At 34.8% G+C, this 27,837-nt stretch overlaps 6 protein-coding genes across 12 annotated transcripts; 2 read left to right on the top strand and 4 right to left on the bottom strand.

Annotated features, from left to right (window-relative positions):
- Positions 1-2,508: 2,508 nt before the first annotated feature.
- On the bottom strand, positions 2,509-4,964 carry LOC6644688 (kinesin-like protein subito). The gene is made up of 4 exons (XM_002067254.3): positions 4,363-4,964; positions 3,288-4,290; positions 2,908-3,088; positions 2,509-2,831 (listed from the first exon to the last, which is right to left on the bottom strand). Exons 1-4 carry the CDS (start codon positions 4,883-4,885, stop codon positions 2,709-2,711), a joined length of 1,830 nt encoding a protein of 609 aa, XP_002067290.1. The 5' UTR covers positions 4,886-4,964; the 3' UTR covers positions 2,509-2,708.
- Positions 4,965-5,612: 648 nt separating this feature from the next.
- LOC6644689 (cytochrome c oxidase copper chaperone) lies at positions 5,613-7,063 on the top strand. Of its 3 annotated transcripts, none has more exons than XR_006954445.1 (4): positions 5,613-5,686; positions 5,771-5,972; positions 6,051-6,355; positions 6,600-7,063. XR_006954445.1 is itself a non-coding variant. In XM_023176927.2 (2 exons), the coding sequence occupies exons 1-2, from the start codon at positions 5,815-5,817 to the stop codon at positions 6,133-6,135; spliced, it is 243 nt and encodes an 80-aa protein (XP_023032695.1). In that variant the 5' UTR covers positions 5,734-5,814; the 3' UTR covers positions 6,136-6,270. The 3 variants fall into 3 exon arrangements, 1 of the variants encoding a protein (XP_023032695.1); XR_006954444.1 differs by having other exon boundaries at positions 6,051-6,493; XM_023176927.2 differs by lacking the exons at positions 5,613-5,686; positions 6,600-7,063 and having other exon boundaries at positions 5,734-5,972; positions 6,051-6,270.
- LOC6644690 (microsomal glutathione S-transferase 1) lies at positions 6,261-7,458 on the bottom strand. 2 transcript variants are annotated; one of them, XM_023176926.2, is made up of 4 exons: positions 7,212-7,458; positions 7,100-7,135; positions 6,627-6,706; positions 6,261-6,559 (listed from the first exon to the last, which is right to left on the bottom strand). In XM_023176926.2, exons 1-4 carry the CDS (start codon positions 7,398-7,400, stop codon positions 6,307-6,309), a joined length of 558 nt encoding a protein of 185 aa, XP_023032694.1. In that variant the 5' UTR covers positions 7,401-7,458; the 3' UTR covers positions 6,261-6,306. The 2 variants fall into 2 exon arrangements, with proteins under 2 accessions (XP_023032694.1, XP_002067292.2); XM_002067256.4 differs by lacking the exon at positions 7,100-7,135 and having other exon boundaries at positions 7,212-7,455.
- A 6,887-nt stretch (positions 7,459-14,345) lies between these two features.
- On the top strand, positions 14,346-17,952 carry LOC6644691 (lipid storage droplets surface-binding protein 2). Of its 4 annotated transcripts, XM_023176900.2 has the most exons (5): positions 14,346-14,879; positions 16,101-16,538; positions 16,827-16,880; positions 17,184-17,356; positions 17,502-17,712. In XM_023176900.2, the coding sequence occupies exons 1-5, from the start codon at positions 14,654-14,656 to the stop codon at positions 17,643-17,645; spliced, it is 1,035 nt and encodes a 344-aa protein (XP_023032668.1). In that variant the 5' UTR covers positions 14,346-14,653; the 3' UTR covers positions 17,646-17,712. The 4 variants fall into 4 exon arrangements, with proteins under 4 accessions (XP_023032668.1, XP_023032669.1, XP_002067293.1 ...); XM_023176901.2 differs by lacking the exon at positions 16,827-16,880 and having other exon boundaries at positions 14,347-14,879; XM_002067257.4 differs by lacking the exon at positions 17,184-17,356 and having other exon boundaries at positions 14,349-14,879; positions 17,502-17,952.
- A 4,279-nt stretch (positions 17,953-22,231) lies between these two features.
- On the bottom strand, positions 22,232-23,704 carry LOC6644692 (1-acylglycerol-3-phosphate O-acyltransferase Pnpla3). The gene has a single exon (XM_002067258.4). The coding sequence runs from the start codon at positions 23,564-23,566 to the stop codon at positions 22,355-22,357; it is 1,212 nt and encodes a 403-aa protein (XP_002067294.1). The 5' UTR covers positions 23,567-23,704; the 3' UTR covers positions 22,232-22,354.
- Positions 23,705-24,462: 758 nt separating this feature from the next.
- Positions 24,463-27,744, bottom strand: LOC6644693 (T-complex protein 11-like protein 1). Its single transcript, XM_002067259.4, has 6 exons — positions 27,721-27,744; positions 26,532-26,944; positions 25,723-26,207; positions 25,354-25,657; positions 25,102-25,268; positions 24,463-25,035 (listed from the first exon to the last, which is right to left on the bottom strand). The coding sequence occupies exons 2-6, from the start codon at positions 26,783-26,785 to the stop codon at positions 24,773-24,775; spliced, it is 1,473 nt and encodes a 490-aa protein (XP_002067295.1). The 5' UTR covers positions 26,786-26,944; positions 27,721-27,744; the 3' UTR covers positions 24,463-24,772.
- Positions 27,745-27,837: the final 93 nt, after the last annotated feature.

Genomic DNA, 27,837 nt, shown 5'->3' with positions numbered 1-27,837 from the left:
TAAAGTATATATATTCTTGATCAGCATGAGAAGCTAAGTCGATATAGCCATGTCCGTCTGTCCGTCTGTCCGTCGGTGCGTACGCGTTTTACTCAGCCATCTTAAGAGCTATCGGGATGAAATTTTTTTTGGGAGCTTTTTTTTACCCGGGTGAGATAAAGTATGAAAATCTTTGGGATCGGACCACTATATCATATAGCTCTAGAAGAAACATTTTTGCAAAAATTGGAGTATCCCCATGAAATTTACCAATATGATAGTAATAGATATAAAATCTCAGATCCCAAAATTTGAATCTGATCCGATAAATAGAACACAAGTTACAGTCAATATAAATCGGTTCAAACGCTGCCGGCAGCGCTGCTTGCTGCCTACTACTGCCATCATCAAATCAACAGAGCACACGCATACACACGCAACGCTACATGAACTGTATGTGTATGCGTGCCGTGCTTTGCTTAGAAAATGATGGAAGAAGAAAAACTTGTGGTAAAAAGAGAAATAATATTTTGTTTGTGTATTGATGAATTGAGTTGCAGGGAAAGAAATTTCAAAAAGGAAAAATATTATTGCCAAGTATACTGCAAGGGTATATAAACTTCGGCATAGCCGAAGTTAGCTTCTTTGATATTTTAAATTCAAGCTTGCAATTTACAATTATTGAACCAAAAATTGTTTAACTGATCAATAAAAACACTTGGACATACACATTAATGTGTAATAAAATTAATTTTCAAATATATTTTTTATCTTAAATTGTAGTAATCCTTTGACATCTCTTCCCCTTCAGATTAGGCCCCGCGCTTTTATTTACGAAGTAAATTAACAAAAAATTCAATTTGAAAAAGTTTTAAAAATTCTTAAAAACTTTGAGCTTGATGAAACTGTAACTTATCTAAATTTTAACCGCTCTTCGAAAGTAATATCTCATTTTAATGCTTTTTATTTTGAATTGAAATGTTATCAAGTTATCAGTTTAAGCGAGGCAATAAAATGCCAATGAATTGCAATGTGTTCCGAAAAACCTTAATTTCATGAAGCTCCAATTTTGTAAATTTTTGAGTATTTGAAAAATTCATGTCCTTATTTTCAAGTTAGAATAATTTCTTTCAATCTGTATTAAAAACTCGCATACTAAATTTTTCTCGTGATATATACAGTGGTGGTCAGTAGGTTAGCCCCCTTTTTTTTAACTTTGAATTTGATTTTCTCGGCTCCTAAGAAATTTAATGAAGAAATTATTTTCAATAATTTGTTGGTTATTGTATTTAGCTTTCGGCGTTTTTTTTACAGGTGCGTTTGAATAAATAGCCCTCACCCAATAATCGGTCAATAGTTTAGCCCAGTCTCTCCAAAATCTCTATTTCTATATTTAGACATGTGTATTCTTTAAAGAAGTTGTAGATCTAGGTAATCTAAGATAAACTGCATACCAAAAATGTTCATTTTAGCTCCAGTATTTATTTTGGGGCCCATCGAAATTTCGGGTTTTAGTATCTAATTCTTGAGGTCTCTTGGTTTGACGCCGTTTTACGATACAAATTTAAACTGAAGTACTCTTTTCTTAATCTAAATATGAAAGTAAATTAAATTTCCCGTCAAATAATACATGTTTCATAAAAATCCGACAAAAATTACACCGATTTCATTGCCAATATTTAAAAAAAGAGCCAGGTAAGCAAATATTATTTTATTACAAAAATCGGTTTGAAATTAATTTTTTCAAATATTTAATGTTATTTTAAAATATGCTAAATTCCACTCAAATTGAGTTATAACTTTTTGAAATCAGTTAGAAATGGTTGCGGAAAATAGGTGGAATCACAAGTTTGTTTTTAGAAAAAAAAATATCTCAAATATTCTGATAAAAACCTCACTTTGTGAATCGCTAATTCTGTATATTCATATATCAGTTTTCTTATTAAAAATTAATCTTTAAATCTGCATTAAAACCTCCAAAAAATCATGAAATTATCCAAACAAAAGGATGGTAAAATCGCATAAGAAACACAACTGGCCAGAATTATTTTTCGAAACGGTCGTTTCTATAAAAGCTAAACAATTTAATATTCCGTTCCGTCGGAATTCAAGTTGACAGAAGACTATATGCTTAATTTGAGCACTGTTACCCTGTCTGAAAGGCCTTTGCATTGATCCAAATGAATGAACAAGAATATGAGCTGAGCTGATCAAGAATATATATGGACATTAAGTGGTTGAAAATGCTGCCTAATATTCCCTGCTTACTTTAGCCATATCCACTATTCAGAAGTGTGTCAAAGAGATAGTTGGCAATTAACTTAAAACAAATTCAAACTTAAAAACTAAAATACACATATTTACCAACACATTTAAAGTCGTATATAATTGAACAAGGATTTTTTTGAACGAAATCAACGAGAAACCTACAAACAAACTTACGTATAAAAAAGAACAGTATTTTTAATTTAATTATATTTATATCTACATTTTTATTACAAATTTTAAAATAGAAAAAAAAATTAAGTGTACATTTGTATCTGCCACTAACCAATTGAACTTCATTTATTGGCGTTATGAATTCATCTTATAGAGACACTTTTAAATGTTTATTACTAAACAATTAAAAACTAAATAAAAAGAACATCAACACAGCTTCTCGCAAACAAATAGCAATGCGAAACTAAAAATTAATGCCAATCTCTCTGTTACAACAACAAAATAACAGTTTAATCATCGTCTTCATCATCATCATCGATAATCTCAACATCGCTGTTAGCATCACGAAGTTCATTAATTTCGTCTTGCAGATCCTCGATCTTTTCAGCATGAGTCCGTTTGATATGTGCAATCTTTATGTTTGAAAATAAAATCAAATGTTTAATTAAATGGATTGCATCAATCTCAACTATAAAACTTTGGACTTACCATAGCTTCATGTTCCCGACGTACGTTTGCCAGTTTTCTCTCACTCTGATCTTTCACCACTTTCAAACTTGATGCAAGTATTTCTTGGTGGGTATTGTATAGCTCTTTTCGCAGTTTTTCCTCTTGGAGTTGCAATTTCAGAGTCGTCTCATATTTCAAACGTTCGACTTCCAAGCGTAGTCTAAACAAAAACCAAATTTAAACCATATATAGTAAGTTTTGATTTAAGACTATAAATTGACAGTAGTAATTGTTTAAGTTGGAATTATATTATTAAGATTTGACAACCGACAACTGAAAGATTCTTTGGAAAACGTTTCCAAACATTCGGATGGATAGACACTAGTAGCAATTAAAAAATAAAAAAAAAAATTACTTACTTTAAATTCTCCTGCTCTAAGGTTTTAATGTATTCACTAGAAATTACGCCAACTGACGGATCTATGAAACCGGAATATCGAGTGCTATGGAATTTCTGTTTCGGCTGCTTAAATACAATATCCTTTGCTATTGAGGCAAAATTGAGAACATTCAGGTTTTCCTCGTAGAATTGATCAAGTGGTGTCACTGTGACAATCATAGCCAGACGCTCCTTCCCCAATAATGATGCCTGCAAAAGCATCGTTAGCTTGGAATCACGATATGGTATATTCTTTTTTTTATTCGATGGCATAGCGGCTGCATCCAGACACCGACCCAATACCATAAGCGATGTATTGATATTTTGAGCTTCCCTGAGTCGGGAGCCAATTGTACCAGTTTTATCTACACGCTCCGATCCCGCCAAATCGCAGAATTTGTATGTATTTTGTGTTGTCATACCCGACCGGTGGTATTTCAGAACATCAATAGTGAAGATGCAATGCGATCGACTTGATTTTGCATTTACTGCAGTTGAGGCACACGTGGAACGCTGTTGACCCAGCTGTAGCAATTTGAGAGCCTCCTCAGCGCTCTTAACGAACACTCGATTCAGTCCCTTGACAAATACTTTGCCATTGCTTCCAACAATTTTCAAATTCGTTCGCTGTACATTGCCCAGTTTGGCTTTTCTTGGTGGCAATGCGAGCAGATCATAGACCAATTCATTATATATCTCTACAAAGGACACCCATATCATGACGGAGTAATCATTGCCTTCTAACGGCTTAAAAGAATGGTCTCCACGAATAACCTGTTTAATTCTATCATGATGGGCATATTCTGGACACATTTCTAGCAGCCTGATACGTATTTGTTGTTCTATGATTGTGGCATCATCTTCCAGGAATACCACACACTCGTTGATTACTTTGAGTTTGGGTTCGTGATATATATTCGCACTATACATAGAAAAGATATGCTCAAGGGCGCGAGGTATAATGCCAGCACGTACATCGTCACCTATTTAAAGACGAAAAGGTTAACATTTAATAACACATTACACAATTTGCTTTTCAGCCAATCCGTACTTACCAAGCAGTGTGTATGTTTTTCCCGAACCAGATGTCCCGTAGGTCATGATTGTGGCACACTCCTCGTCCGTGATGCGCGGGCCCACGCAAGTGTCATAGACGTCACGTTGACCAACTTCACTATCAAATATGGTGGTAAAACTAAAATGTTTTTCCATGCGATTTACATTGTTGCTGGTGTTCTCAGTGTTGGCGTTCATGGTGACCAGCACATTACCGCAATCTGAGATCAAGTATCCCTTGCATGACATCTTTACAGGGCGTAGACGCAGGAATACTTGAGGCCCAGATTCAACATCGCTGGGATTATCAGCTGTGGCCGTGCTTGATGCTTCATATTCGGATTCAGTATCCGTTAGCTCATTTTCTGTGGAGTCACTTTCTTCACTTTCGCGAATTCCATCAAATAAACGTTGCTGTTTTTCCGGACGAGGACGAAAGCGACGATCGACGCTTGGTTCGCGGGCCATCAAAAAAGAACGAACTTCGCGTTTTTTTTCCTCGTGCGGTTTATGATTATCCATGTCTAATAAATAAAACACAATATTTTAACGACTGCAAAAATTGGCGGCTTTTTTAAGACGCTTAATATATATAGAAAGTAGAGTTGCTACATGCTCAGAAGAAGATAAACATCAAACCACTTGGCAGCTCTGTCCAGGGCTGCTGTAAGTTATCGAAACTTAAATTAACTTAAAATAATGCTAAACCCGTTTAGGTTAAATTTTTTGAATCCAACTAATCAATCAGTTGCATTTGCTTTTGATTTGCCAAAAATTGCGATATATGTTGTTGAAAATATCAAACATTCTCTCAACTACATTTAATGGCGCCAATTACCAAATTGGATGTTTACCATCACTGGTCTTTTAAATTTTACTGTTAAATTATCCATCACTAAAGACATTTGACACTAAATACAAAAGAATAAAAAATTGTATATTTAACTCTGCAGATCAGTAAGGTAAATTCAAACTGAGATTCACATTAAAAACATGTCTTGTGAAAAAGGTCGTTCCTTTTTATCTTCCTGTAACGCAAATTGGAATTTCGTTCACACCAAAAGTACATCTTTCAATATTTCAAGAAGTTAATATCGTATTCTGCATTTCGTTCAAAAGTTTGCGCCCAACGCAATACCGATAGACCGTAATCGATGAGCAGTGTGGTGAAATGCAGTTAACTATCGATAGTCTAGAAATACTATCGAGATTTCGCAAAACCAACGATACTATCGGAATTGCTACGAATAAGTCCCCCACCTCTACTGTGAGAGATGAACTTCAATCAAAAATTGTGAGATATCTGAAATATATTTTGCGACAGTACGTACATTCTTATTTATTATATAAAAAACATTGAAAGAGAAAGTCATTTTCATTCTCACTTCCCACAAACGTCACCCGCAGATTGTTCTAGTCATTCATCCAGTCCACACATTCTCGAAAAAGCAATGGGCAGCAACACATCCAAGGGAGTCGAAGTCGCCCAAGCGGCGGCGGCAGCGGGACCAACTGTTCCATCCGCCACTCAAGGTTCTGCAGCCGGCGAGAAACCAAAATGCAAGGCCTGCTGCGCCTGTCCCGAGACTAAGCGAGCACGTGATCAATGGTGAGTGACGCAACATTTCCCCGAAATTGCATTCTATTTTGAAATTCATTTCGTTTTTCGTCCCCTCCCCCCTGACAGTATTGTGGAACAAGGAGAGGAGAACTGCACGACATTGATTGAGGCGCACAAGAAATGCATGCGTGATGCTGGATTCAACATCTAAATGAATCAAGTGTCTAATGGCAAAGCCGCCCATTGTTAAGAACTGTTTTCTTTTTCTTGTTGTATCTCATACTATAGATATAGTCTTAAATTAAAAAACCAACCAAAATAGAAAAACACAAATTGTTAAACAAAACGGATATATGTAGTATGTTTAATGCACTACAACAAGCTAAATGAAACTTAGCGTGCGCAATGCCACCACAGCGGCCATATAAAAGGTAATGCACAGCATCGTAGCGAAGGCCAAAATTCTCGAGGGCTGTGGCACCGGATACACTGCATAGACCAATGTATGCAGAATGCGTGCTACGGAGGCAACACGAAACAGATTGCAGGCAATTGCCTGGCTAGGATTGGTACTTATATAGATCAAAGACATAATGAAATATGGCAAAATATTCTCCATATCGTTGCGATGTGCCCTGAAATAGAAATATTTTTTTCTTTCTTGTTATTTCATAGGAGGAAGGTATAGATTGCGGGAGTTACCTGCGTACACGCTCTACATGGGGATCATCAAACTTGACTTCAAGATTCTTAAAGAATAAATCCTCCTCATTGGGGAAAATCTAGAAAATAATTAATTGAGATAGTATAAATCTGTTTAAAAAAACATGTAATGCCTTCATGCACTTAGAAATTTAATCAATATGTATTCAAGTTTTTTTTTTTTAATTCGTATTACAATTTATAAATGTACCAATAATATTATCATTTTAGTTTATGTGACAGTTTATCTAATTTCATTTATCAACTGAGATATAGATATTATTAATTTTCAATTGGGGCATATTGAAATTTACCATAATAACTTGTTTTCTATGCACCCTTGATTTAGACGTTAAGTATGTAAATGGAATTTCTGTTACTGCGTATTATGTTTTTGTGTTTTAATGGAAAGAAAACACTTGATTATCTAATTTGTATTAATGTTTGTAATGAATTATCTTTGATTGGTTTACCTTGCGCCTTAGGGCCAATGGAATTAGACCCAGTAGCTGTGAATAAGCGAACAAACACCAAATGGATCAAATGGTAGATCACAGACATGCGACAAAGATCTGTTGCACTCACCTTATAGCGGAAACGTTGCAAGGCCGTTAGCAAGGACATAAGCAGCATTTTAGCCACCAACACTGTGGACCAGAAGAGATAGCAACAGAATGTGGGATTATCCAAAGTAAATGTTGTGGCATTGCCCATTCCTGATCCAGGCATTGGTGTTGCCAATGGCGTTAGAATAGTCGAGCTATTAGTTGACATTTTTGTGATTTTTTTTTAGTGAGTTAAGCTAAAACAAAGAGTACGTCTGATTGCCTGAAACGCAAACTTTGACTAAAGCTGCGGCAGTTTGTTGGTTTTTAGATTCGCCATTAAGCCAAGGGTAAGACAATCGACAATTCATTCTTGGAAACTGGACAAACTGGTTACGAATTGCGTTAAAATAGTTGGCAATGATCGTTCTATCTTGATCATTATTATAGCACTCAAACCAGTAGTAAGCATATGGGTGAATAATTTAACAATTAAACAGCTCGTTGGGCATCGTAGTCATAACTAGTTAAATGTTTTTAATGCATCAAGATGAGCAGCAAACAAGGTGGCAAGATGGCAAAGGTAATAAATCTTAGGGTTAAGGCAATCAAAATTGGCCCAATGCCCTTTCACCAAATGCTGAAAGACATGGTAGCTAGAGCTTCACAAGTTTCTTTTTTTATTTATACTTACTGATAATTCGAAAGTTTCCTTGGCACATGCCGAGGAGTGACTAAGCTGGAAATGACTAAAGATTAGGAATTACCCAGTGCGATTTACATTGGCAGAATCTCAATTTCCCAGCCTAGAAACCTGACCTAATCTTTGTTGTGGTTTGATTTTTTAATAAACTATAATTAAATCAAATGGTCAAAGACTTATTAACTAATGCAACGAAATCAATCAATTAAAATTTTAATGAAATTCAGTATATACACTTATTAATTATACTATAACATACTAAACTAAAGAAAGTTTAGCAAAATAAAAAGGTGTAAAATAACTTTTTTATTTCTCTCAAATTTTGCCAATTATTTCTTCTAACTTTCATAGGACCTATGTATGTATTGGTATATATATTAGAAATGAGATGTACCAGAATTTCAAACAATTGAAAAGGTTTGCAAATCGATTTTACATATATTCAAATCGTTCTTGGAATTGGAAATCACTAATTTAAATGCAAACAAATTGAAGGCGAATAGCGAATACAAATTGATTTGTAAACGGAAGCGTCAAATAGATATATAAATTTCGATTCTGGCAAGAACAGGCATTCTATATCGTTTATATCCGGAAAGTATAATGCGACAATATGCCTGCAAGTATAATACACACATACACATTTATGTATGTGTGTATTTCCAAAAATAAAAGATCAAGGTTAAGAACTCACAATTTGCAGGCAAACAACAAACAACAACAACAACAAATTGCTATTAAATATATATATATATACTTTAAACAAAAAATTCAAAAAAAAAAAACCCAAATAAAAAACAAACTAATACATTATCATAATAACGCTTCGAAGGAAAATTGAATAGAGAAGTCTTCTTTAACTCCGACAAGACCTCAGTCAATTATTTGAAATAAACTAAATCGATGTATGTATGTATGTATATATAGCTAAAGACACCAGAACGGAAGTTCCCCAATCCTATGACACGTTCCAAGTGCATGGGCACGGCCACAGCCAAAGTCAATGCTAGCAACTGAAAATATGTTCTATTGTATACATATTTTTTTTCTTTCTTTCATTATTTTATTATCAAATATAGTTTTTAGCTTTGTTACTTAAACGAGTGCGTCTGATTAGAAGTCTGGGAACAAGTCATGGATAATGCTAATGGAATAGCAGACACAACAAGTGTATACAAATATTTGGCCGGACTTTTGATGTATGAGGGGAATACTTTGCAGTTCAAATGAATCCATCTAAGAACTTGCAATCTCCATAGACGGACAACAACCAAGCACAGGATTCAAATCAGAAGAAAGTCAGTAAAATTTTAATTTGAATTCCTAAAAGAAATAAAATGAAATTTCATTCTTAAATAATCTTGTTATATTATTCAGCTGAAAATACAAATTCTTCCTGAGATTTACAAAGTGAGAAGTGTTAAAAAACACATTGATGATTTCAAGTATATTCCTCGGACTCAGATATGTCAATTTAAGCGCAATTTAACATATTTTAAAAAGGCATTAAAAAATTGATGATATTTTAAAAAAATGCAAAAAATTCTTAGTTCACGAGATTTGAATTTTTTAAATATGTACTAAATAAGTGCTTTTTAATATTAGAGCTTTTCAGAATAGGATATAGAATTGTATAACTTAATCATTAGCGTGATTTACATTCCAATTCAAAATTGGAATTTAAAAGACTTAAAACAAGGAATCATTTTCGAAAATCTTTACAAATTTGGTCAATTCGTACACGCAGATTCGAAAAAAAAATTGTTTTTAAGAATTTTCAGAATTTTTTTAATTCATTTATTTTGAATTCGTATAGGCCATCTGCTGACTTAATCCGGTACTGAAAATTATCTACAGGTTAGTCGTGGTCTTCTGTATTATAGACAAGAAGTCAGGAAAATAGACCAACCAAAGTGTTTTCGAAATTTCGAAAAGAAACAAAACAACTCATGCTATTGTTTATTATTAATTAGGATAGATTACATTTAAATAACTTACATTTTGAAAACGAAACTAAAATGAATTAAATGAATCGTTGGCTGTGGCCTTGGACAATTCCGAGTATAGCATTAATATTAAGTTAGCAATTCCTTAATGTTAAATTCAAAAATCAATGTATTATTCTGTTTGCTTCTGTAATATATTAAAAACATTGCGTAAAAATTACAAGTAATTAGGAAGAAGATAAGCTAAGATATGTCACACCAAGAGATCGGCCCTCAATCTAAAACAACTTTACATCAGATTTCAAGTGTGCAAGGTCTTTGTAAACGATCCTTATATAAATATTTACGAATTGTGGAAATTGTTGTCAAAGATACTTCAAATGCTTTCATATCATATATAATTCCCAAGAACAATTGCCATCACACATAGTAATTTATAAACAATCCACCGACGCCCCTTCTCCACCGACTGTGGTGACGTTTTCCTGATAGGTAATTGGAATAGAAGGTGGATTAACAAAGTATTTTTAACCGCCCCCTTCGCATCAGATGACAATAATAACAAGAACAGATTTCGAGATTCAGATGGAAAGGCAAAACCAATGAAGAGCTCTGTTTACATACATACAAAGTTTATTCTCCTTTGCCGAGAGAATTTTCCACCAAGTGTAGCAAAGTCTCGAAACGTCTGACTCGTCCGACTTGTCGTCAGCACGTAGACCGTACAAAGTCCGAAATTGTTTTCATTCCAACTTTTTTTTGTCTCTTTCTTTTTGTGTGTGTGACGAATACACGCTTTTAATATTTAAACAGAACACAAATTAAACAAAATTTAATGATAAACATTTACTACGTACTTAACGGGGGCAGGTAGAAAAACTCGCACATTTCATATGTAGGTACATATATGTATGTATATATATTTATGGGTTCAGAAGTCATTTCTCATATTGACAAAATATAACTCAGCTCCAATTATACGAGAATGAAACACAGAAAGAGAGAGAGAGAGTGAGAAATGAGTAATATTATTAAATAAACCGAAATTAATGAAATTGTTTCAGTTTTCTTATCAGTCACATCAAGCCATCTAACACTTATACTACCAAAATTACCTTTCACTTGAATCCAAAGTTCATTTCCAAATAAATGTCATGCAATCTAAAAGTTTAAATATAGATATAGATATATGTGTATGTATATATGTAAGTGCATCAATTGGAACAATAAGAACATATCTAAGGACAGACAAAACAATGTGATAATAAAAGACCCCCAAACTAAACCATGACAAAATTTTTTGTTCTAATCAGCAAACGGAACTTCGATTGTAAATTAAGTTTTGTCTACACACATTAAGTTATATTTTTAGGCATTAACAATTCGAATAGACAACTAGAAATCTTAGTATTTAAAAGAAATTCATTATTTAGAAATTAAACAATTTATTTGGAACTATTCAATCTAACTTGTTTTGAGGTAGATTTGACTAGACGATTCTGATCAAATAAAGCCTGGACTTGGCACCAAAGTGATTACCTATCTGATGATATAGGGTTCACATGGCGTACGATTATGATAAATATATGTATATTATAAGATAGAAAGAGAGATACATACATATACATACATATAGTATTTGTTATAGAGTACTCTGAACAATTGGTTTTATTAGCGTTCTAAGCTAAATGGAACAAACGCGCAATTTGTAACTGAGATTACAATGATTACAAAGTCCATTAAGAAAACAAAAACAAACTTGAGTAATACCAAGTACTTGTATTTGGTAGTTGAACAATCTTAATACATACATACATACGTAGATGTAGATACATATGTACATCAATGTATACATATTTACATACAACAAATGATAACCAAGTCTATATTTCATTTCATAAGTATCTCGATGACTATAAGCACATGGACAAGGTGTGTATGTGTGTGTGTGTGTGTGTGTGTGTGTGTGTGTGTGTGTGTGTGTGTGTAGTTGGCTAACGTTTAACAGTTACAACATACCAAGTTAAAGCCATGACGAACAATCGATTAAATGAATTGAACTTTGGATGTAAACTATTGACTGATGAAAGGTGCATTTGTTACATACATATATATGTACATACTTCAATAGAATAATCATCAGCATGTTATGAGTGTTTATTAAATGGTTATGTTTATGGCTAGCCGTCTGGCACTGCTTTACCTTATCAGGCAGACATATGTATGTATGTATTAACTTTATGTAGAAATAGTTTTTATTTTTTTTTTATTCATACCATTCCATTGTTGTTCACTCATAGTGCTCGTAATTTTTGTTTTCGTTTAGTCACAGAACATTGGAATGAACTTTGGAACTTTGTTAAACACACATACACAAGTACACACATACTTATGCATATATCTACATATATGACGTATGGGACAGTCGGGTTATACATACATGTGGAGACAGCTTCCTATAGCTTGTGTCGGTTGCGACATGATTGCCACCGATTGCAACTGGGCAAATGCAATATTATCATACTATATAGTACATACATACATACATTACGTATACGTATATGTATATGTACACGTTATCGACGGAACGACTAAGGCGACGGAACGGCGGCTGGGCCAAAGGTCACACGTAGCTTTTGCGTGGCTCGCGATTGATAATGGAAATGCCCCCATATATACATACATACAGGAGAAATGTGTACTTCAATTCACATTCATTCACACATACATATATACAAATATATATACTTACTTTGTTTGTCGTCTTAATCTAGTTGTCAAGCCCCATATAACAAACAAACATTTAACAATATTCTTAAGTGCTTTCGCTCTATATACATCCATACATACATACATACATAAATATGTATGTACCTTTCTCTCCCTCCTTCCTTTTCTTTGTCAGAGCCTGATCTTGCATATGTACATATGTATATCCTTGTGATCATCTCAATCTTGCCACTGATATGCCAAGAGATGTGGGTACATATGGACTATAAGTATTCCATTTGAGTATCTCATTCACATAATTCAGCCATTAAATATGCAAATGTTCACTTAGTTTGATTACTGCAATTTGAAAACGTCATATTCACTTTTGAAACTCAATTCAGGTCCAAAGTAACAATGCGATGCCAAAAATAACAATAAAAAAAGCAAATTATAAACTTACGAATACCCCGCCCCAAAACCAATCCCTCTTAGTTCAACCTGACATGAGGCGATCGAAGCACAGTCTATCCAAATTGTATGCCACAAAGAACAATCCAGAGTCTTTCCACTTTTCTGTTTCAAAATCTCCAATTGAAGGCCAAGAAAAAATCTCACCTATGTTAACCAATCTACTCTTAGTTAGTCGTAACTTAAACATTGGATAGTCATCGACTATGCAACACAATACAATCATTCCTTAGGTTTCATCATACTTTTAAACGTCACTGTGGCTTAAAAGGTAACGAGAGGCCCCCACAAAGTCCAAAAGAAAAAAAAAAAACAAATTGGGAGAGCGCAATGGAGAGTCAAAGAGCGCAAGATGGGAGCGAGAAAACTAAAAGCCCGGGGCTACCTTTTACTGAAACGAAGTTTGTATACCCTGCCATATACTTCTCCTTCTTCTCTCTATCAACTAATATGGATTAATAGTAAATATCAACGAGTATCTATTTAAACGAGAGACTATTAAACAAGTACATAAATAGTCCGTTTTTCATATTAACCTTTTTTATGGTCTTTCGATTCGCATCGAATTTGAAATATTAGTTTAGATTATTAGTTCCATGATCAGAAATATAATATGTTTTTTTAATAAATAAATAATTTTTTTAATGCAGTTTATAATATAAAATATAGAAATTTTTAATAAGTAATTAAGTTTTATTTGGGGCACAATTATTATAAAATTTAAAGACAAAATTTTCCTGTAGAAACTCTGTTTTAAAATTTTATATTTTTAATGAAATTTTTTCCTTTTTTTCTAAATAATATTATGTATTATCATAGTTTCTACGTGAAAAATGTTGTCTTTATATTTAACATAATATTAATTAGAAGATTAATGCATTATTTTTAAAAGATCGATTCAACATTTTTCTAGAAATCTTTAATATCGATTTGAAAAATGCAATTTTGAAGAAATGAAAAAGTATTTAACAAATTTTACAAATTATTTTTTAACAAATTTTCTTTTTCACCCAAACTAAGCTTAGTAAACAAATTAAATTTAGAATTCGTTTTAAGTACAGATTTCTTGAATCTTGAAATTAAAAACCTAAACCTAAACTAAAAATTTAATAAAAAATTATTCTCTTTCAAAGAGCATTTATATTTTAGGTGTGAAATATTATGGTTAGTAGAATGGAATGCCAAAAATTAGTCTCCATTCATGTTTATTGCATATTGAAGATGTTTCGTTTAAAAATCCATATACCCCTCCTTCAAGGGTATAACGAGATAACCGTCGGCAGTGGGTCTCTCGTTGCTCGCCGCCTCCTAATAAAATAAACCAGACGCGCAGCTCACAAATCAGTCAGAATATATATGTCCACATAGACAGACGTTTTCAGACGTGCGTGTGCTCCATATAAGAAATCATAATTCCAATATATATATATATATATATACATATATATAAAGTTCTTTAAAAAGCAGAGTGAACCGGCGGACACACACACACAGACACATTGACTATTAGTAAGTTGTTTTTTTCTGTGAAAGAAAGAAGAAAAAGTGCCGCAACAAGCCAGAAATCATAAAAAAGAAAAGTGAAAACTAAGCAAAAGTTAAAAGCAAACAGAAAAAACCAAAACCAAAACCAAAAAAAAAAAAAAAAGAAACATGGCCAGTGCAGAGCAAAAAAGTGCCACAGGCAATGGAGCCACCGTTAACCACACAATTGCCAATGGCTCGACAGTTCAGCATCAGCAACAGGATCAGGAACAGGGCAAAGATGCCAATGCCAAGGATCTGTTGCCCCATCTGGAATCCCTGGAGCGTATTATTAAATTGCCTGTGGTTAATGCTGCATGGGATAAATCACAAGATGTCTATGGCAAAGTAAAGGGTAAGTTCAAAATCAAAGAAGACAAAAAAAAAAAATAGGGGGGAAAAAAAAGAAAAATGTGCTCTGCCTAGCAGAGGACAAGACGATAGCGTCGGCAGCGGCAGCGGCGGCGGCGGCAATGCGGTCGAAGTGAGGGCATTGAACTCCTTCACCTTCTCCTACTCCTCCTCCTCCTCTTCCTCCGCCTCCGCATTCTCTCCTCCTACTCTAACCAACAACGCAACCTCAAAACTTTTGCCTATTGCATTACACATTTGTGCGGATAAGACAAAAAAAAGTGCAAGAAAAACCGTTGCTTCGAATGGACAAACGAACGAACGAATAAAACGACGCCATTTTCTTAGTTTTCGAATTCGAACTAAATAAAATTAACCGGCAATAAAGCGAAAAATTTATCAGAATTGAACTCAATTAAAGTTAATTGATACATTGATTGATTGCTGCAACTACACCGCACAACCACACACACGCACACAAACTTACCACCAACAACAACGTGCTAAGAAATCAAAAACAATCGCCATGACCTAGCAACCAAATTATTAAATTCTTTTCTTAGTATTGAACTTTGCCCTCGCAAAAAAAAAAACGTAGACAGAGCAGACCAGACCAAAGAACTATTTCAAGTGAAGAAAAACAAAACAAGAAAAAAAACCAAAAAAATTTACATAACATAATATTGCGAAGCGAAAAATACGTAGGCGAATGCCTGGGCTAGATGTTGGGGGGCGCCAGTGTATTTTTGTTTTTGTAGTTGGACTTTAAACTTGTGATTTTTTTTTGTGATCACTATCATCATCGTGATGATGACTATAATGATGTTTGCTGTATGACAAACTATCAAAGTCTAAACTTGTCAGACAGATACATAAATAACAAATACTAAGCATAATGTAGGGGGGGATGGTGTGGGGAAAATAAAGAGAGATGTGCGAAAAATAAATGTGTATGATGGGCGGTTGGTTGGTGGGTGAGGTGGAAGAGGGAGAAGCACCTTTGCCAAGTACAAAAACTGCGCAATTGCTTATCAGTTGGAAAATGTCACTGACAAATGACGATAAGTTTTGTTATCACATGCCTTTAGCTGCCATACCACACTACATACATACATATAAGTGTGTGTGTATGTGTATGTAGCCCTTCCAGAAATTTCAACTCTCTAATCTAAATTCCACTTTCCCACTCTCTCCCTCTCTTTCACACTCTTGCTTTGTTTATTAGGTAAAAATCGTGTCTTTGAATGGGCTTTTACTGCCGCCGAGGATTGTGTGACTCGTGCTGTGACCACAGCTGTTCCATTTGTCACAAAACTAGATCGACCCATTGCCTATGTGGACCAGACCATTGTCAAGGGCATTGAACAATTGGAGGTTAAGGCACCAATCATTAAGGATACACCACAGGAGATCTATAATCAGGCCAAGAGCAAAGTCATCGATGTCGTTCAACCCCATTTGGAGCGTGTGGTTAAATTCAAGGCAGCTGGCCAACAGAAGGCAGCTTCCTTGAAGGATTTGGCCTGGCAGAAGGCCAATGAAGTCCTTGCCACACAATATGGCAGCTTGGCGGTAAATGGTGTGGATACCACCACAGCATTAGCTGAAAGACTCTTGGAATATTATTTCCCCAAGAGTGAATCCGATGTGGAAGAGGATAATGGTATGTATATTTTTATGTTCTCATTCATTCATGCAGGGAGCATGTCCGATCTGAATCCATTCCATTTTCTTTAGACTTAAAGACACACACAAACACACACAGTATTAGATATTATATTATGCATTTTGGCTTGGTTCCCATTTGAATTTCCAATTTGAAATTTAGGTGTTTAGGCGTTAATTTTTTTTGTTTCTCCTGTTGTTTTCTCGCCATTCTATTTGCTGTGTGTAAACAAAATAAGAAAAAAAGAAATCTATAAATAAAACGTAAATAATTTTTAATTCTCAGATAATAAACAAAATGCTGTCGTGCAAAATGGCAAAAGCTCTGAAAATAATGACAGTAAGTTTCTCGTATTTGTCGTATCGTATCGTATATTGTTTCTAACACAAAGCATGTTTTCAATGGATATATACATATATAGTGAATTCCTATCTCGAAATAGAATTTGTTGTGTTTTTCGATTCAAAAAATTTAAAGAAATATTCAAAATATTTAAAGAATATTAGTTAAACTTGATTCTCTTCAACCCACTCCACTTTATTTTTACTTACTAAATTCTTCTTTCTCTCTCTCTCTCTCTTCTTCTTTCTCTTTTCTTCTTTCTTCTCTTTGGTATCATGATTTTGGTTAAAATATATTTAGTCCTTAATATTGGGGACTATGATCAAGAAGAAGAGGTTGATGCTAGATTCATTGTAGCTGCCTCCACAGTATTTCTATCCATGTCGTTGAGAATCATAACTGAAATAGTTGAATACATTAGAAGAAATCCAGAGATAATAGGCATTATCGATAGGGAACTGAACAATTTTATGGTAAGATCAAATAGTTTAGGATCCACCAAAAGCAACAAAAAAAAAATCCAAAAATTACTAACCACTGTTTAGAAATCATTATGTTTCCATCTTATTAATCTAAAATTTGCATTTTTTCTTTCTTTCTTTCTTTCTCTCACTTTAGTGCCAGTTCCCGCCAGCGAGGATCCAGTCTTACACACCGTCCAGACAGTCGGCCGCTTATCCAATAAGATCTCACGTCGCGTCTATAGAAATGTCTCCCGACAGATCAAACAAGTCCAAAAGGGCAATATCAATGACTATTTGAGCTCATTGATAGCCGCTCTCAAGTTGCATCAATACATTAATTTCATTAACTCATCGATGGGCACAAATGTGGAGCAATCGACTCTGGTGGGGGGGGATACATGCTCACCCTTTGGGCCCAGCTCATCGTCGGTGAGCAGCACAACCACAATCACAGGAGTGTCAAGCACAGGATCAGTTCCAGCCAAGAAAGTACAGGCCATTAAGAAGCCAACGGCTAAGCCAGCAGCGGCCCAGTGAGCTGATGGCCCAGTTAAAACATATATATATATATTAATATATATCTTATTTTTTTTATTCTGTCGCGCTCCCACACCCACACCCACCCACACACATTATTATTATTTTTTTTTTAAACACTATTTTAAGTCTGTCTTCTCCCCCCTCTCTTTGCCCTGTTCCCATGTTTGCTTTGTAAATATTTATTTGAAGTAACCTCTGCACCCACCCGCACACCCTCAGCCACATTTGCACACACACATACATACACACACACACATATATATATGCTAAATATATATATATATTTAAGTTGTAGTTGTAGTTAAACAAAAAAAAAGAAAAGCTTAAGGTTTTTTTTTGTAATTTTTTTTTTTTTAGCTGTGCTAAATCTATAAAAAAAAATTAAAAGCAAAAAAATAAAAAATATGGAAGGAAGTGCCACGCCTGCATTAAATGAAAAATAATTTAACATAATCTGCCCCCATTGTATATATAGAAATATATATATATATATTATATACCTTTATGTGGATATGTTATAGAACTAATCATAATTGCTATTTAAATTCTAAATGCTAAAGAAAGAAAAAATGAATTATAGACAAAAAAAAAAAACAAAAACAAAAACCTCCCCCCACCAATTGAGACAGGCGGGGGAAACCACCAATGATGATCATAATAATATCATAATGATAATAATAATATATTATTACGTTTAATGCTAATGAGATAATGAATTATGCTTTATATATATGAAAAGAAGCAAAACAATAAAAAAAAACAAAAACACAAACAACAAAAAAAAAAACTGGAACAAACAATACAAAACAAAATGTACATATTGAAAAAAAAAAAGCGAAAATTTCATTTGAAGTTCATGATAAGATATACATACATATGTATGGAAAATTGGTATGTCTGCTGGTATATTGATTAAAAAAAGAACCTTAACTTATCTCAGCTGGCAATTCAAGTCAGTTTGAAAGGTTGAACAATTCAATAATTTCTCAGATAAGCCCAAAATGGAAAAGAAACTAAAGACTCTGGAACGTTATTCATGTCGATAATGATAGAGTTAATGGGTTTGACTTGGTTTCGTTTTGTCTCGACTTCGCTTCTTCTTTTTTTTTTTCGTTTAGTCTCAAGGGGCAAGGGCCATGGGGGGGGGGGGGGTTCTGTCTACATATCTATAAGATTCCTTTTCATTTTTGAATCAACTTAATGTGGTATTCTTAGCATGGTATGTTGGGATCCTTCACATAGTTTGGCATAATTTTCGAACGAGACGCCAAAACATTTTACGTAAATATTCATGAGATTGCTCGTTTTTTTGTTGTTGTTGTTGTTGTTGTTTTTGAAGGTATGGGTTCGGTTTGATGGGTTCGAGATGAGATGATTTAGGAAAGAGGAAGATGTGGTCCAAAAAAAAAAAGGCTTCGCTTGTGGCGGTTTTTACTTTGGTTGACTGGTTAGACGGGTTTCCATTTTCAGACCGCATCGTCATCATCATTTCAATGATGATGATCATGATCATCTTGTAGTGATGAAATTGCCAACCGCATGATATATATGTATATATGTATATATATTATGCGTCTGCCAGTCTTGTAGTTACAAACAATTTACATAAACCACCTATAACATGTTGTGTGAAGTTTAGCGCTGGACTTTAGACTTTTGATGACGATGATGACGGGGCCATTAAAGTCAGGCCCCAGTTGGCAACGTGGTAGGCGCAATAGACTCTTATCAGTTTTGTCGGGGGACAAAAAAACCTCCAACTACTACCAGAGAGAGTGAGAGAGAGAGAGAGAGGCAGCGACTGAGTGATAAAGGCCTCATCAGGATGGGGTCCAGGCCAGAGCCAAGAAACCAACATGCAACGGAAGAGGCGTGATCCAGCAATCAGTAGCGACGACTGCGCTTCAAAGTGAGTGCAAAGTACAACAAGTGGCGTGATTATTATTATTATTCTCTTTATATACACATGTGCATATATTTCTTTATTTTTTTTATTATACTAAATTCTCGGATCGGATCGGATCAGATCGGATCTGGCTTGTTGTTTTGCTGACGTTCATTTATTTTTCTTTTTGCATTTGTTCATTTTCCATTTTTTTATTCTTCTTTTTTTTTTATGTGGAACTAAATGTCATTTAACAACTGTCATACAATGTAGGTACATGGATTACAATATATTGTACATAAATTTCGATACTTAACTCAATTGCATTAGCAACTAATTTGAATTGAAAATCATTGATCCATTTTCTGTTAGAATTAAACATTGAGTAAGAACTCATTTCCGATTTTAAATCTTGTTTACAATTTGATTAACATTTTCTCGTTAAGATTAGAATAATTCAACATTTCTTATCATTAAATGTTGTTAACTAAAAGTATTATTACCATTGTCTAAAGTTGAATGAAAGTGACTAAGGCAGGTGTTAAATTTTTAAGCACCTACAATATAAATATTCCTAATATTTGTATATAAATAACTTTTTTAATACATCCTCTGACGATCGGTGTGTAAAATAATTGGAAAATAGAATTCGATTTCATCCAAAACCTTCTGCATATATTTATGAGTTAATTTAGTTAATTATTAGCAGTTTCGCTTTTGGACCTAAAAATTTCCTTCAAAGCGCCGAAGTCTGTATATCCTTGCAAATATTTATGTTACAATTTTTCCAGGTTTCAATGTGTTAATCCTTGTAAGTTACAAGTTGTAACTAATAGAACGAATATCGACGTAAAAACGTCTGACTAACTTAAGCCGATATATACACAGATCTTATTTGCTCGTATGTTTATATGACTGCTATAGGATATAGAATATAGTCGGATTTTGATTTGGTAGACTTACAGCTGACATATATAAATATAATTGTATCTTGTATAGAAACGATAAAATTATTTATTATTTTTCGGCCCGATCGACCATTATAGAAATTTATTATTAAGAATAATAAATATTATATTTTATAGTTAACAGATCTCAAATTCGAAACAGAAATTTACAATTTTTCACGATCATGTCTTTAAAAATATATAAGTTTTTAAGTTAAAACTCAACTTGCGATTGATTTTTTAAGGGAATCCGCGCTATCAGAGCGTTGTTAAAAGATTTTTGGTCACTGAAAGGGTTCTTGACAGGCACTTAAACCCTCTGGCCTGCTCGATAACAGCTCAATCACCAGAAGACTCCATGTTCTTGACCTGTCTCACGGAGTGGACTAACCAGCAACCTGCTCCAACCACCCCTATTTCCCACCCTCTATTTTCTACTTTACTTTAATATACTTTATTTTAATATTTAAATTTGTTCTATTTGGAAATTATGAAATGTTATATGTACCTTTTGTTTATGTATAACCTTGTAGATGTCCTACAGTAGGTGGAAATAAACTAAATTTAACAAATTCGGTAAATTCTCATAAAAAACTCTTGACTTTGCGAATCTGAGACTTATCTAAATTTGATCGATTTTGGAAAGTAATATCTTATTTTAAGTCTTTTAATTTTGAGCTGAAATTTTAGTGACACAATTTATCAAGAGAGACAAAAAATGCCAATGAACAGAAAAATATTCCAATAAACCGTAATTTCATGAAGCTCCAATTTTATAAATTTTTGAAGTTTTTAAGAAATGTCTTTCAAATTCAACTTCAACTTTATGATACATGATTTTGTTAAAATTCGAATCAAAATTAATTTTTAGATTAGAAATTTGCGAAAATACAGTCTTGGGAAAATAGGTGGAATCACAAAAGTTTATTTAAATGTATCTCAAAAAAAGACTCTCTTTGTGAATCTCTAATTCCATCAACTTTTATCCGAATCTAAAAATTTACATACCTATCATTTTTCTTATTAGAGAGTAATCTAAAATCTTTGGGAAATGATCTTTTTATTTGCACTAAGTCTCTGAAAGCTAATATTTTTGGTTTTTTTTTTGTTGCTACATGCTTAATTCCCCCTGCTAGCTTAATTCGGATGTCTGATCCTACTGAATCCGATGTATATAGTGCTCTACAATAAATGAAACTTTACATGATAAAACAAAACAGCTCATATAGATTCACACTTTAATATTTCTATTCTTTTTGCAAGGAGTTTTGCTTTTTAAAGCTTTTTTAATACACAGAAGATGGTCTAAGCCCCGAATCAAGTTCTTGAAATTTTGAAAATTTCATCATATTAGCATATAAACGACTTCTCTATGGGTATATACTCTATATATAACATACATTTTCTAGACTTCTTTTGTATACAAGTTTTAAGGGAACATATCTATATATATTTACATATTTCATGGAATAATCAATCTGTATTTTAAAAAATAAAACATATAAAATTAATTTTTAATTACATATCCTTTACACATTTACAATTCCTTTTTGTTTACAATACAAACACTCAACATGATTTTTTTGTAAATATTTTTTAAGCTAACAATAAGTAAATATACACAGATCGGATTGTTCAATTTGCTCTCTTTGACGCTGCGACAATATCTTTGAAGTCAAATATTTCGATTGCCTTGACTTTGGCAGTGCTTTTGTTGTCATTATCTTTATATGCTAAATGCTTATCGCCGGCGTCGGCTTTGGATGGCGTAGGATCCATCGTCCGAGGCCCGCATAGGCGACTCGTGGTATCGCCGAGATCAAAGTGCGGTGGATCGTGCAGTGAGAGTGTTAAACTGCTCAGGAGTTGCGACATTTGTTTGGCCAGCTTTGGCCTGAGAGTTCCTATTTTAGCTATGGTGGCCAGAAGTACATCCACGGGCAGTAAGGCTGGCAGGGCCAACAATTTGAGGCCCCTGTAATGAAACATCCAATGGGGAAAATTTATTTTCGCTTGTCCCAGATGACTCTGTATGGGATTCCGATCAAGCAATGTTGCTTCATGATTCATTTCGTTGAAAAAATACTGACGACATTTCCGGATTGAGATCATATTGCGACAGTGGAGAAATTCCAAAGCATCTGCGAATCCTTGATGACACAATGACGAAAGGAAATCGGTATGTGCTGGCAATATGATGTGAATCAAGCGATGAAAATTTCGTCGTGAGATCTGGAAACTTGTATTGGCCCAATTGAGGTGAATCTGAAAGAGTTTGGAGCTCTGATCCCTGGGACATATGTCACTTTCGCCGGAGAAAGGACTCACAGTTACAGTGTTTCCATCCAGTATGGGCAAATTGTTGGAGAAGGCTCCATCCACGTAGCGAACCCCGCGCCAACGTGGCGGCAATATACCTGAAAAGCCGGGTATAAAGCAGGAGCAGAGCAGGGCCTGCATTAGGTCCTGGCGTGACTGAAATTCGGATGCAATCACATTCTTGCCATCCCAGATCCGTGTGAGTGAAATGTGCAATCGACCGGTAACTCTCTCATGGGCATCTGAAGGTAAGAGTCGCTGTAATCCCTCCAACAGGCAGCTCTGAATGTTGAACGATGGGCTAAATGGTCCAAGTGAATGACGTCGGGCCTCCTTGACAATGCGCAGAAAATCGGATGCCATGGTGGCCAATGGCAAATCGCATAGAAGACAACAGGCGGCCAATGCACCTGCCGATGCACCGCCAATCTTGTCCTGCAGCATGTGGGGTGCATATATTTTAAGGCACACAGCCACGCCCACGTGATAGATGCCCAAGAAACCACAGCCAGCGAATGATAGATTCATCGTGCATGCGTTGGAATGGAATGAGAAATGGACATTTGCCGATATATGTGCATTAAGATGTTGTTTTTGTTGATTTGCACTTTTTATGTTGTCGACATTAATGTTAGTGTGACCATCTGTGTGAAAGAATACCACTAAAATGGATAAGATCTTGATCGTAAATTATATTGGAATACCCTCCGCCAATTTTTGCTCATTTTTATACATTTGCCATAGCAATCAGCTATTGTTTAAATTCAAAACAATTGTTTTCGAAATGTGTTTATTTCATATTATACATATATGTTTATGTAAATAAACTAAATTCAATATCTATATATCTATGAAAGCTTTCATCAGCATACTTTCTTGTAAAATTCAATTCATTTTGTTTCTTTTTCATAAACTAAATTCAGTTACAGCTACAGTAAGGATTTGGTTAGATTAATGGTGGGAGATTAGTAGATTAGTACATATCATCAGAAACAGGGACCGTAACAATTACATACACAAAAATACTTTTTAAATTTAGCGGCTGTTATTTTGGCCAATTTAGAAATAAACTCGATAAAATAAGAGATAATTAGAGCAAGATTACAAGGTAAAAGTACAAGTACTTCATTTAAATAGCAGATTAACATATCTGGATACTGATATACTGGACATCTAGTTATTACATATAATGCTAGCATATTTACGGCCCCCCCACATAAGAGAAATATTCAATCCAACAGTCGGATGTTGAAAGATGATAAAGTTGGATTATTTTGCGAGCCTCCTCTTTATCACAGACAATGCTGCAGCACCAGATATAGAGAGTGTGGGGAAAAGTATTATCACTTGCTCCTTGTTTCGTTTGTTTTCGATTTGAATTTACAATTCGTTTTTAATTTGGTTTTGATTTTCTAATTTATTTTGCTTTTTTTTGTCTAGTTTTTCACCCTCCGCACAACAAAAAAGAATTTTGTTATATATGCATGTCTGTGATTGCTACGTGTTTGAAAAAGAGAAACAATCGGTAAGTTAGAAGCGAGGACTTCATTAGGACAAAGTCACATTCTTGTCTCTCTCCATCGTTGTACATGGTTACTCGTCAACTTCATTTCACTTTCTAATCTTCGTCCTTATTATTGGGTTATGCTTGAAGGCGGCGGCGGCTCTATTCCAACTCTTGACCTAAAAGCGCACAGAGACAGGCATCGGAAACAATTATCGGCCCCCGAATGCTTAAGGCTTGGCCATTTGCGCGTGGCCAGTGGCAATACCAGCGCTGGATGTGGCCTCTGGCTGAGGCTCATCACTCGAACGCTGGCGATTGAGCACCGTTGCAAAATGTTCGCCGAAAACGGCATGATTATATGAAACGAGGCGCCGAAAAGAGGCAATAAATGCAACAAGTTCCTCCTCGTAGTCCCCAAAGCCAGATGGTGGAGGTGGTATACCGTTATTTGAGCGCAATGCAACACGGACAAAGCCATTCAGACGTTTGGCTGGAATAGACAGAGACAACGAGACAATTAGATGCCAAATTCAAACAATTTAAAATATATTCTTACCCATTAAAATGCGTACAGGCGACGTTTTGTTAGTCAGCTGCATAATTTGAGCCTTCAAAGCAGCTTGATCCGCATCACTTATGGCTGGCAGTTGCTCCTGGCTCAGGGCACTCTGAATAAAGGCACGTACCTGCTCATAGCAGCTCTCAATGGCAGTAGATACTTGGCTAAAAAAAAATGATGAATAATACAACATTTTAGCTCTGAATTTGCAGGACAAAGATAGATTTCATTTCTATGGATGAAACTTACTCAATTTGCTTGACATCCTGCATTATAATGTTCAATTGTTGGGCCAATTTAAGACGATTCTCGCGACGCTGTGAAATCACTGGCATCCCTTGAGAAATGGAAATAATCGAGGCGCATATAATCAAACGTTGAGCCCGCCAACTGAGATTCTCAAAGCGACTCTTGTCGATGCGCATAAGTTCGGGAAATTCTTTATCCATCGGATAGTCCAACAGCTGCATGTACGCATTGTAGATGATATCATCATTGCTGGAACAACCAGGGCGATGACGCTGTAGCCAATCCTCTGTGGCAGGAAAACCAGCTGAAGGACGATAATTAAATTTTTATTCGAATTGATGTTAGAAAGTCAGATGCTGAAACATTTACCTTGGCCATGGAACTCCCTTAGGTACTTGCTAAATTTCTCTTTCTCAAACTGCACCGAATTGGCGGCAATACTTTTACGAGCCATAGACAACATAAAATTGGCCATATCCAATTTCATTAGTGTCATTATCTCCAAAATATTGCGAAATGTTTCAACCACATCGTCAATATCACGCAATTTGGCTACAGCCTCATCACGTGCGGGAGCACACATCCGCGACAGAATATTGATGAGGAAATTCGCATACGAACGAAAATCGAGAACGCCCCGTTCCGCCTGCTGACGAATGATGGCATCATCGAGCACCTCATTGATACGTACCAGCGAGCGTTCATTATTGGGGGATAAGAGCTGGGGTAATTCCTCTTTGATTTCGGCCAGCAGGCGTATGGCCTGATCAAAATTGGGTGGCTGTTGTTCCAGCTGCTGACGGAGAATATCCCAAAATGCCTGATGCATAATCGTTTTAATGCGACCCTCCAAACTGCAAAGATTAATAAAGTTAGATTAGTTTAAATGATGTAAATATCCTTTCTTGAAACATTTAAATATGTTTTTCAAGTGCAATAATCAGTTTCTAAGTTTGTTTAACTTAAATCTTATTGGATTATTGTATTCCGAATTATGAAATTTGAAAATTTTTGATTTCAAATCTAATCTCAACTAAAATATAGATTAAGTTGTTAATTTTCTTATTTAATAATATTTATACATTTCATGGTCATAATTGCAATTATTGGCATTTTAATAGAATCGAACACACATATTTGAGTAAAGAAAAGGGATTAAAAATTAAAATTTTAATTACCTATCCATTGGTGGTACATATTGTTGTAGCTTAAACTCCGGATTCAAGGCTATCTCATGGGCCAACTCAGTGTTACGTAGATCCTTCAGCATGCTGGCCACCTCATCCATGGTGACAATTTTTGGTGGACTGCCATCCACGCTGGGTAATACAAAGCGAGTTATTGAATCTGTGGAACTTTCGCTGTCCGTGCGAAGACGATCCTCCAGCCGCTGGCGTTGTTGTTGTTGTTGCTGTTCGTCCCTCGAGTCCATAGTAGCTCTTTTTATTTTCTTTCTTCAGATTGCACTTCTAACCAAAGGTGTAAGTAAAAGCTCAATACAAGCTTTTTTTGGATTCAAGCTTTCCTTTGTTTTTCTTTGTTTTCAAAGACGTAGTTTTTTTTTATCTGGTTTTGACCAAATTTAGATTTCCTTTGTTTTTCAAGACGAGAAAGAAAAAGGAAGAAGGAAATCAAAGTTAAAGCTTGACTTTCAGAATGCGTTTCATTATTTTCAGGGTCACAAAACTTATTCGCACGTGAACAAAGCAAGGTAAATGACTGTTAACCATTATTCACACATTTGAAACTCTCATGTCTGTGTGTGACAAGCAAATTGCGTTTAGTATTCAAAAATTTTCCATTTTTAAAATCAATTTTAAGATAATTTCGCAAGATTCTCAAGTGGCTAATTCAATTTGACACAGTTTCCAAAATTAAAAACTAGAGCACAACCAGACCAAGCAGAGAATTGCTTAACACCCCAACGAATGAACGACATAAACAAAACAGCGCAATAAAGCAGACAATGAAAACAGAAAGATGAAAACTGTGCATATGCAAGTGTGTGTGTGTGTATGTGTGCTTTGTTATTGCGCAGCTAAGGGGAAATTGGAAAATGGACACAAGGACAGTAGAAAATGTATATGTAATTATTTTAGTTTTCAATCTTCTAGAAATTACTAGAATCTCTCGAAATTTGATTTCTTTTTTTTTGGAAATTTCTAGATTAACAGCTGATTGATTCACCTTACCCTTTTTGTTTTTGTTGTTTGATTTTGATGTCTTTTTTTTGAATTCACTTTTCTTATTAATTCATATTTTTTTTCTTATACGACTTAACCAATACCAAACAACTTTAACCCAGCCAAAACAAAACCGAACTGAATGCGACCAAATGTTGTAATGAATAATAGACAAATTTCGAACCTTTATCCCAAAAGCAGCGCCAGCTTTGTTTGTTGTTCTCCCTTCTTCCTCCCACCAGACAACTATCGATGGCACTATCGATACCAACAGCTGTGTTTCTAGTATTTTCGTGTTTGG

The sequence above is a fragment of the Drosophila willistoni genome (genome assembly GCF_018902025.1).
Source record: "Drosophila willistoni isolate 14030-0811.24 chromosome XL unlocalized genomic scaffold, UCI_dwil_1.1 Seg142, whole genome shotgun sequence".
Taxonomy (NCBI): domain Eukaryota; kingdom Metazoa; phylum Arthropoda; class Insecta; order Diptera; family Drosophilidae; genus Drosophila; species Drosophila willistoni.
The sequence above is the reverse complement of the archived record's forward strand: the minus strand, read 5'-3'. Positions and strand labels throughout refer to the sequence as shown.

Bases quoted from the DNA above. Each gene is read 5' to 3' on its own strand.
- LOC6644688 (XM_002067254.3), bottom strand. From the start codon at position 4,885: ATGGATAATCATAAACCGCACGAGGAAAAAAAACGCGAAGTTCGTTCT. The intron at 4,291-4,362 runs GTAAGTACGGAT...GTCTTTAAATAG, and splicing joins AAAAACATACACACTGCTTG to GTGACGATGTACGTGCTGGC. The intron at 3,089-3,287 runs GTAAGTAATTTT...GTTTTTGTTTAG, and splicing joins TTAGAGCAGGAGAATTTAAA to ACTACGCTTGGAAGTCGAAC.
- LOC6644689 (XM_023176927.2), top strand. From the start codon at position 5,815: ATGGGCAGCAACACATCCAAGGGAGTCGAAGTCGCCCAAGCGGCGGCG. The intron at 5,973-6,050 runs GTGAGTGACGCA...CCCCCCTGACAG, and splicing joins AAGCGAGCACGTGATCAATG to TATTGTGGAACAAGGAGAGG.
- LOC6644690 (XM_023176926.2), bottom strand. From the start codon at position 7,400: ATGTCAACTAATAGCTCGACTATTCTAACGCCATTGGCAACACCAATG. The intron at 7,136-7,211 runs GTGAGTGCAACA...GCTTATTCACAG, and splicing joins TGCAACGTTTCCGCTATAAG to CTACTGGGTCTAATTCCATT. The intron at 6,560-6,626 runs GTAACTCCCGCA...TTTCTATTTCAG, and splicing joins CATGTAGAGCGTGTACGCAG to GGCACATCGCAACGATATGG.
- LOC6644691 (XM_002067257.4), top strand. From the start codon at position 14,654: ATGGCCAGTGCAGAGCAAAAAAGTGCCACAGGCAATGGAGCCACCGTT. The intron at 16,539-16,826 runs GTATGTATATTT...TTTAATTCTCAG, and splicing joins CGATGTGGAAGAGGATAATG to ATAATAAACAAAATGCTGTC. The intron at 16,881-17,501 runs GTAAGTTTCTCG...CTCTCACTTTAG, and splicing joins AAGCTCTGAAAATAATGACA to TGCCAGTTCCCGCCAGCGAG.
- LOC6644692 (XM_002067258.4), bottom strand. From the start codon at position 23,566: ATGAATCTATCATTCGCTGGCTGTGGTTTCTTGGGCATCTATCACGTG.
- LOC6644693 (XM_002067259.4), bottom strand. From the start codon at position 26,785: ATGGACTCGAGGGACGAACAGCAACAACAACAACAACGCCAGCGGCTG. The intron at 26,208-26,531 runs GTAATTAAAATT...TAATCTTTGCAG, and splicing joins TATGTACCACCAATGGATAG to TTTGGAGGGTCGCATTAAAA. The intron at 25,658-25,722 runs GTAAATGTTTCA...ATCGTCCTTCAG, and splicing joins AAGGGAGTTCCATGGCCAAG to CTGGTTTTCCTGCCACAGAG.